The 8174-nt window shown below is 55.5% G+C and overlaps 1 protein-coding gene across 2 annotated transcripts; it reads left to right on the top strand.

Annotated features, from left to right (window-relative positions):
* The first annotated feature begins 468 nt into the window (after positions 1-468).
* On the top strand, positions 469-7811 carry LOC132370042 (solute carrier family 22 member 6). 2 transcript variants are annotated; one of them, XM_059929763.1, is made up of 10 exons: positions 469-1110; positions 1447-1550; positions 1806-1960; positions 3186-3354; positions 3785-3908; positions 4051-4166; positions 5227-5441; positions 5552-5660; positions 7017-7220; positions 7532-7811. In XM_059929763.1, exons 1-10 carry the CDS (start codon positions 742-744, stop codon positions 7617-7619), a joined length of 1653 nt encoding a protein of 550 aa, XP_059785746.1. In that variant the 5' UTR covers positions 469-741; the 3' UTR covers positions 7620-7811. The 2 variants fall into 2 exon arrangements, with proteins under 2 accessions (XP_059785746.1, XP_059785745.1); XM_059929762.1 differs by having other exon boundaries at positions 4048-4166.
* Positions 7812-8174: the final 363 nt, after the last annotated feature.

Here is an 8174-nt window from a genome sequence, read left to right as displayed (position 1 = left end):
GTATGTCCCATGTAAATATTAGGGACATTCTTAACACTAAAGAAAAAAATTTCTTTGATGATCTGAAATTCAAATTAACTGGGCGACCTGTATTTTCTCTGGCAACCCCTCCCCAAGATGGTCCCTTTGGATCCTGCCCACTAAAAGGGACAGAAGCCCCACAAGAGGCCAGCACACTTCCCAGAGCCCAATCCCCTCACTAAAAGGAAGACAAAAAGGTCCCACCCTGTCCCCTCCTGCCCCCAGATGCCCCTCCTGCCCCCAGATGCCCAGTACGATCTGCTCCCATCACCCCCACTTCAGTCCACCCTCTCCTGCCCTTTATACCCACGTGGAGAAATTCCACTGATACAAGGATACTTGGAGGGTTAATCCTTCTGATACCAAGTCACACTTTAACTCATTCCCTCCAGGCCAAGGATTAAATACTGCCCCTGTAGGGGTCAGGGCTACAGCAGACCCTGAAAGCTGAGAAACACCCCACACACTCACACCAAGTGGGGAGAGGCTGCCAAGGAAAGGGAGGGACGGAACAAGGAGAGAGAAGAAAGGAGGGGCCGCCTGGCCGGGCTGCTGTCCCCCCTACAGAGCCAGCTCAGATTCAGTTCCAGGAGCAGCTTGGCTGCGGAAGCAACGGCAGTCCCTCTCCTCCAGGGAAGGGCAGCAGGCGGACCGGCACACAGACGGAGGGCCCGGGACTGGAAGTCCTCAGCCGCCAGCCTCTCGGCCAGGCCTGGCCCCATGGCCTTCAATGACCTCCTGCTGCAGGTGGGGGGCGCCGGCCGCTTCCAGCAGATCCAGGTCACTCTGGTGGTCCTCCCCCTGCTCCTGATGGCCTCCCACAACACCCTGCAGAACTTCACCGCCGCTGTCCCCACCCACCACTGCCGCCCGCCTGCCGACACCAACCTCAGCAAGGACGGGGAGCTGGACGCCTGGCTGCCCCGGGACGGGCAGGGGCGGCCCGAGTCCTGCCTCCGCTTCACCTCCCCGCAGCGGGGGCCGCCCTTTCCCAATGACACAGAGACCAATGGCACGGGGGCCACAGAGCCCTGCACCCACGGCTGGATCTATGACAATAGCACCTTCCCTTCCACCATCGTGATGGAGGTGAGGAGACCTGGGCCCCTCTGTGCACCATCCAGAGTGTGCTTTCCCCTCTGAGACACACACACACACACACACACACACACACACAGACTGTCTCAAATTCTCCAGAGGCCAAGATGGGAAAATGGAGAAAGGGGTTCAAGATGGGGGTCTTTGTAGGAAAGGGGGAGGTGGGAGTTGTAGGGGTCAAGAAGAGTCTCTCAGTTCCTGGGGTCAAAGAGAAGAGTCGTGGGAAGAGGGTGACACAGGCCTCAGAGGGCCAGCCGGAAGGAGGGCAAGGGCCTCCCCTGCAGCCCAGGCTCACCTTGGCCTGACCCTTGCCCCCTCTCCCCACAGTGGGACCTCGTGTGTTCTCGTAGGGCCTTACGCCAGCTGGCTCAGTCCTTGTACATGGTAGGGGTGCTTCTCGGAGCCATGATATTCGGGCACCTGGCAGACAGGTCAGTCCTGGGCAGGGCCAAGGAGCCGGGCTGGGACTGGGGGCTCCTCAGCTGGGCTTGGGGGGCCTAGGTGGGAGGTTGGCATCACCAGCTGGGGCTCATTTGAGGACCTATAGCAGAGCCTCATGATAAGTCACGGGTCCTGCAAAGACCCCCACCCCAGGGACTCACCCAGGGCAAGCGCCCCTCTCCCAGTTTAGCCTGGCCCCTGCTGGTCCTCAGGACCCCTGCTGCAGGTCTTCCTTCCCCCGACAGGCTGGGCCGCCGGAAGGTGCTGATCTTGAACTACCTGCAGACGGCTGTGTCAGGAACCTGCGCCGCCTTTGCTCCCAACTTCCCCGTCTACTGTGCCTTCCGGCTCCTCTCGGGCATGTCGCTGGCTGGCATTTCCCTCAACTGCATGACACTGAGTGAGGGAGGCCGGAAGGGCAGGGCAGGCCCCTACCCACTCCCCTCCAACCACCCAGCCCTGCAGCCCCTTTCCAGCCTCCTCTCCCAGCCCACCCCGCCTGCACTCAGCCTGTCCTGCCCTTCCAGCCAACATAGCAGCCTTTTTCCCGGGGCTCACACCATCCTGACCTCTCATTTAGACATGTAATTGCAGACTCCATTGTTAGGGCCAGGTAATTCCCCTAGATGACTGAAGCAGACAACAGGCATTAGGCAGTGGTGAGGACTGTCTCCGAAAGATAGTCACATCCATCCAGAGGGGCCACAGCCACTGAGCTGCTCCAGCCAAGAAGTCTCAGGGCTGTCAGATCTTCCCCCACCCTTTTTTATCAGTGTAAAATATCCCAATTTTTTTTAACATTTGCAATTAATTCTCATATTTTTAACATAGGGCAAGCCAGCATCATATAGACCAAACACATTTATGGACTGAGCATGGCCTGTCCATGAGGCACCAGTGCGCACCCTTGGATAAGTCACCTCCCTTCTCCCTGTTTCTCAGATGAGGAACCTGAGGCTGGGGAGAAGGGAAAGGATTTACCCAAGCTCATTCCTCAAGCCCAGAAGGGAATCTAAGGATTTGGGATTCTCCAGACTAAAGGAATTAACCAGGACAAGGCTAGGGCTGGGGCAGGACACCTAGAGAATCCAGTCCCAAAGGCCAATCTAAGTCTTCAAGCCACTGCCCCAGCTGCCAGATCAGGAGCGCACAAGGAAAGAAACTGGACTTCTTCAGACAGAAGCAGAGAGGTGGTCCCACTCCCACCTCAACTCTCCAGAGTAGAGGAAAGCTACTGCCTCCTCTGAGCTGCTCTGGCCACTGAGGCTGAAATCCAGCCCAGACTGAGAAGGACCAGAGGGGCGGGAGCTGTTGAGGATGGAATGAGTGGTCAGAGGTGCTCTGCAGGGAAAGAGGACCCTGGCCAGGACAGTAGGTTGCAGAGGAGCAAAAACACACAGCAGGAGAGTGGAGGGGACAAGTCCTGGGGACCTCCCCATCCCCACCTCCATCACAAGTCCCCCACTCCCCCTCCCACGGCCCCCAACCTCGTTTGATGTTATCTTCCACTGAGCCTTGGGACAGACCAAGGTTTGAACAGAGAGAGGGGTCTCGGTGGGCTCCACGGGTCTCCACCCACCTGGCACCCAGTAAGTTCCACCGCTCCGTTCTAACCCTCTTTTCAGATGTGGAGTGGACGCCCACCCACACGCGGGCCTGCGTGGGCACCCTGATCGGCTACGTCTACAGCCTGGGCCAGTTTCTCCTGGCTGGTGTGGCCTATGCTGTGCCCCACTGGCGCTACCTGCAGCTGCTGGTCTCCGTGCCCTTTTTTGCCTTCTTCATCTACTCCTGGTGCGTGGGGCCCAGAGGGCTGCGAGGGACAAGACTTCCCCCAGATCTCGCCCACAGAATCAGAGAAGGTCAAACCCAGGCCAGTGACTCAGTGTGACCTGAGGAAACTGAGGGAAACTGAGGCTCTGGGCGGAAAGACTTGCCCCAGCGTGTCCGGTTCTCTGGCTTCCCCAGCTCTCCCCAGCTCTCCGGCCTGCCTGCCCTGCTTCCTTTACCCAGCACCCAAGGGCTGAGCTCCCGTGTTGGGGAATAAGTCATCGCCAAGCTGGGCACTGCCTTATGGTCCTAGAGATTGGGGTGTGGCAAAGTCCTGGGTTCCCAATCTTACATAAAATCCCACTGCAGACCTCTGGAAAGCCCACGCCCTACCTCCAGCCCCAGTGACTGGAACTGAAGCCACGCCAACACCCACGCTCACCCCTGCTCCCAGGTTCTTCATCGAGTCGGCCCGCTGGTACTCCTCCTCTGGGAGGCTGGACCTCACCCTGAAGGCCCTGCAAAGAGTGGCCTGGATCAATGGGAAGCGGGAAGAGGGGGCCAGTCTAAGTATGGAGGTGAGACCCCTGAGACCTCCCATGACACCCCACCAGGGCTCCATCCCTAAACCGAGGACTCACAGGGCTTCTCTGAGTGAGGAGCTAGGCTGGGAGGAGCTCCTATGGAAGTCCAAGCCCTGAGCCCCGTCCATCCCAGCAGGTGCTCCGGGCCAGTCTGCAGAAGGAGCTGACCCTGGGCAAGGGCCAGGCCTCGGCCATGGAGCTGCTGCGCTGTCCTGCCCTTCGCCGCCTCTTCCTCTGCCTCTCCATGCTGTGGTAGGCCCAGACAGACAGACTGATGGACAGACAGACAGACCAAGAGACAAAAGACTGGTTGGGGAAAGAGTGGACGCAGGGGATGGAAGAAGGGAGACAAGAGGGAGGAAGTCAGCAGACCAGCTATGAGGGGCAGGAATCCCCCACCAGAGAGAGTCTTAAAGAACCAGATGACCTCCAGCCTCAGTTTGCCTCCAATCCCCAAACTGGGCATCAATCTCTCCATATTCTTCTCCTTTTATCAGCTCTGTTCCAATATGGAAACACTTCATCGGTACTGATGGCCCGCAGAGTCAACAGAATTACATCACAGAGGCAGAGACAAGGCTGGCTTGCAAAACATTGAGAGATATTACTGGCCTTGTGGTGCCTGCCAGAAACACAGGCACAGGCAAAACTCATCTCTGAAAGTACACTCTGGCCAGGGTTGAGACCAGCCAAAAATCTTCCCTTCCCACTGCAACATTACCCATTACCCCTCTTACGTGCTACCCTCCCAACCCCATCATCATAGCAATCCCATGACAGTTAAGAGAAACATGGTCAGAAGGAACAATCCTGCCAATGAATTCTTTGCTTCCAGTTTGGGATTTACTCCAGGTTGTGGGTTCTGCCCAACAACCTGAGCTTTATATTCTGGGCTCTTGACATCTTAAGAAGCACAACACCCATCCCAGGACCACGGACAGGTCCCGGAAAACTCTGGCCTCTCCCAACACCTTGGTCCTAAAGATATGGCTTTGGATATCCACTTGTCCTCCCTCAGTCCAGTATCAATAGATAAAATAAAGACTAAAACTGTGTACATCCTACATGGCAACTAAGTGAAGATTCCCTAATACACTGGGGACACTATCAGAAGACTGAGAAATCTGGGGCATTGGAGGACTACCCCAATACGCAAAGTGCGTACTAAATGACGGAAGAAATATCAGGCGAGGTAGATTCCAGATTCTTAAGCAGGGTAACCTGTGCAGCTCACCCCTGTTTTGGATGAGCACCTGCCCCCCCCCCTTTAATCTTCCTAACAAACTCCATACCCCTCATCCCTCCCCACTAGGTTTGCCACTAGCTTTGCCTACTATGGGCTGGTCATGGACTTGCAGGGTTTTGGGGTCAGCATCTACCTAATCCAGGTGATCTTTGGTGCTGTGGACCTGCCTGCCAAGCTTGTGGGCTTCCTTGTCATCAACTCTATGGGCCGCCGGCCTGCCCAGATGGCCTCACTGCTGCTGGCAGGCATCTGCATCCTGATCAATGGGGTGGTACCCCAGGGTGAGCACCCATGAACATCTTGGTCCCTCACCCTTGGCCACACCCCCAGACACGATCCAACTTCTCAGCCCGCAATCCCGAGATCTGCTGACCCCCTCTCTTCTCTCTAGATCAGTCCATTGTCCGAACCTCCCTGGCTGTGCTGGGGAAGGGTTGCCTGGCCGCCTCCTTCAACTGCATCTTCCTGTACACTGGGGAGCTGTACCCCACAGTGATCCGGTGAGTGGGAGCTTAATGGGAGGGGCTTTGGGGCAAGACATTCCCCCGCACACAGGTCAGACCCAGAGCACAGGCCAGTATGCCCCAGCCCAAGGCCCCCTCCCAGCACCTAACAGTGAAAGGTCTATATCAGCGGCTCAGTACACGCTTAGGCTGCCCACTAAGCTCTTACCTGACCTGAGGGGAAGATTTGAGCCACCAACTGGGACAGGGTTGGAGGCCAAGAAGACACATCTCAGAGGCAGTTAATTGAAGTCCCCCTTGATCTCCAAAGCATAAGTTAGAAGCTGCCACAAAATCTAAATTCCATCTTTAACCAAGTAGTATGTCTGAAACCAAAGACCACAAACATGAAAGTAATTTTTTATCACAGAGCAACCACTTAATAACGGTGGTTCTGGGAGTTGTATGGATAAATACAGCACTGCTTTTTTGAGTGCCAAGGTTGCAGGGAGGGGGTATTTTTGCATTAAGACACCAGAAACACATATCTATTTTAAGAATGGGATGCAAAACAACAACAACAAAAAAAAAAGAATGGGGTGCAAAATTCATATGACATGTCAAAGAAATGCCAGGCTTCCCTAGGCTACTTGGAATGAGAACCCCAAGGGGTCATGGTTACTGCCCCGTACCTTCAAAGGATTTCAGCTGAAAGAACAATAGTATAAAGTAGTACTATGTGCCAGGCACTGTCAAACTGTTTACAAATATCAACTCTTTTGGTCCTCATAACAAGCTTATGAGGTAGGTACTATGATAATTCCCATTTTCCAAATGAGAAAACTGAGCCACAGAGAGGTTAAGTGCCTTGCCCAAGGTCACACAGCTTATAAGTCAGGAAGCTTAGATTTGAACCCAAGCAGTTTATCTCCCTAGTCAAAGTTTTTAACCTCTGCTCTCATAGAGAATGTTCTTAACATATTCTTAACATACAGAGTCCAGGTCCCTTCCCCTGGGGATTCTAATCCAACAGGTCTGTATGGAGCTGGGGCAACTGTAAATCAAATCCCTCAGGTGATCTGAGAACAACTGGCCGAACTAAGCTAACTCAACAGTTCAGTAAACTGTCCAGAGAGGGCAAGAGACTTGCCCAAGGTCACATAGCAAGTTAAAGGCAGAGTCAAAATTCAATCTCCTGATTCTCTGCCCAGAGCCTTTCCCAACCTGTTTTGGTTTTTTTTTTTTAAATCTCCAAAATAAATGCCAAATTGGTTAGCTAATCAAATGGGGAACAGAGCAGGCACCAGGGGGTCTCCTGGGGCAGGGCCCGAGCTGCCCTGGCCCCAAATTCAGCCAGAACCTCAGCATTCATGCCAGAACACTAACCGGCACCCATCCCCCTGGGTCCCACAGGCAGACAGGCTTGGGAATGGGCAGCACTCTGGCCCGAGTGGGCAGCATTGTGAGCCCACTGGTGAGCATGACCGCCGAGATCTACCCCTCCGTGCCTCTCTTTATCTACGGCGCTGTCCCCGTGGCTGCCAGCGCTGCCACTGCCCTCCTGCCGGAGACCCTGGGCCAGCCACTGCCAGACACGGTGCAGGACGTGGAAAACAGGTGGGTCTCCACCCAGAGACAGCAGGGACTCTCCCCGGGTCACACATCCAGGCTGGGGCGGCTTTAAGACTCAAACCCAGGCCTCCTCTTCCAGGCCAGGGCTCTTTGTCCCTGTGTCCCCAGTTGGCTGAGAGTCTCCTGGAGTCCTTTCTTGGGGCTCGCAGCTCCAGGGAGTGGTAGATGTTTGGGGCAGAGAGCTGGTAGCTGGGCACAGCTGAATGGAGAGCCCCCTGGGAGCCCCAAGCTGGCCTGGAGGCTGCATACCGAGGGCACCACTCTCCTGCCCACCCACCCACCCCGACCTGCCACAGGAGGAGAGGGAAGAGGAGGCAGCAGCGACAGGAGCGAAAGCAGATGGTCCCGCTCCAGGCCTCAGCACAAGCGAAGGACGGACTCTGAGGGCTGAAAAGGAGCCTTACGGAGCCCTGAAGGAAGACAGGGTCCTACAGGTCCTGGGCCGCTCACAGGAGAAGGGGGAAGGGGGAATGGTGGCCCAAGTGTTGGGGCTATGGTTCAGGGAGCACTCCCCAGGGGCCCCCCTCTCTGAATAGACGCCACGATGACCGCATATTAAAAGGTTTGTGCGCACCATCTCCCTTTGTCTCTCCTGTCTCAAAAGTAACAGCCGCTCCGCTTCAGCCAGCTTCCAGGCCAAAAGAGCGTACAATCCAGTCCCTGCCCTCAATCCCCAGGACTGTACAAACCATCCCAGGCAACTGGAGGAGAACCTCTTACCTCGGCCCCCTCCCCTGTCCCTGCTTTCCTCCCTCTTCCCTCCTTCCTTCTCTAACCTATCTAAATACTGCTATTTCTGAGTTTTAAATCCCTTACTCTCCACCCCTTCCCTATCAGGCTGGAAACTGACAAGGGCCTAACATGAAAGCAGCCAATCAGAGGCTTTGTTTCAGGATCCTCCCTCTCGGTGAAAGCTCCTGGGAACTTCTGGCAGCGAAG

The sequence above is a fragment of the Balaenoptera ricei genome, chromosome 8, assembly GCF_028023285.1.
Source record: "Balaenoptera ricei isolate mBalRic1 chromosome 8, mBalRic1.hap2, whole genome shotgun sequence".
Taxonomy (NCBI): domain Eukaryota; kingdom Metazoa; phylum Chordata; class Mammalia; order Artiodactyla; family Balaenopteridae; genus Balaenoptera; species Balaenoptera ricei.
The sequence above is the reverse complement of the archived record's forward strand: the minus strand, read 5'-3'. Positions and strand labels throughout refer to the sequence as shown.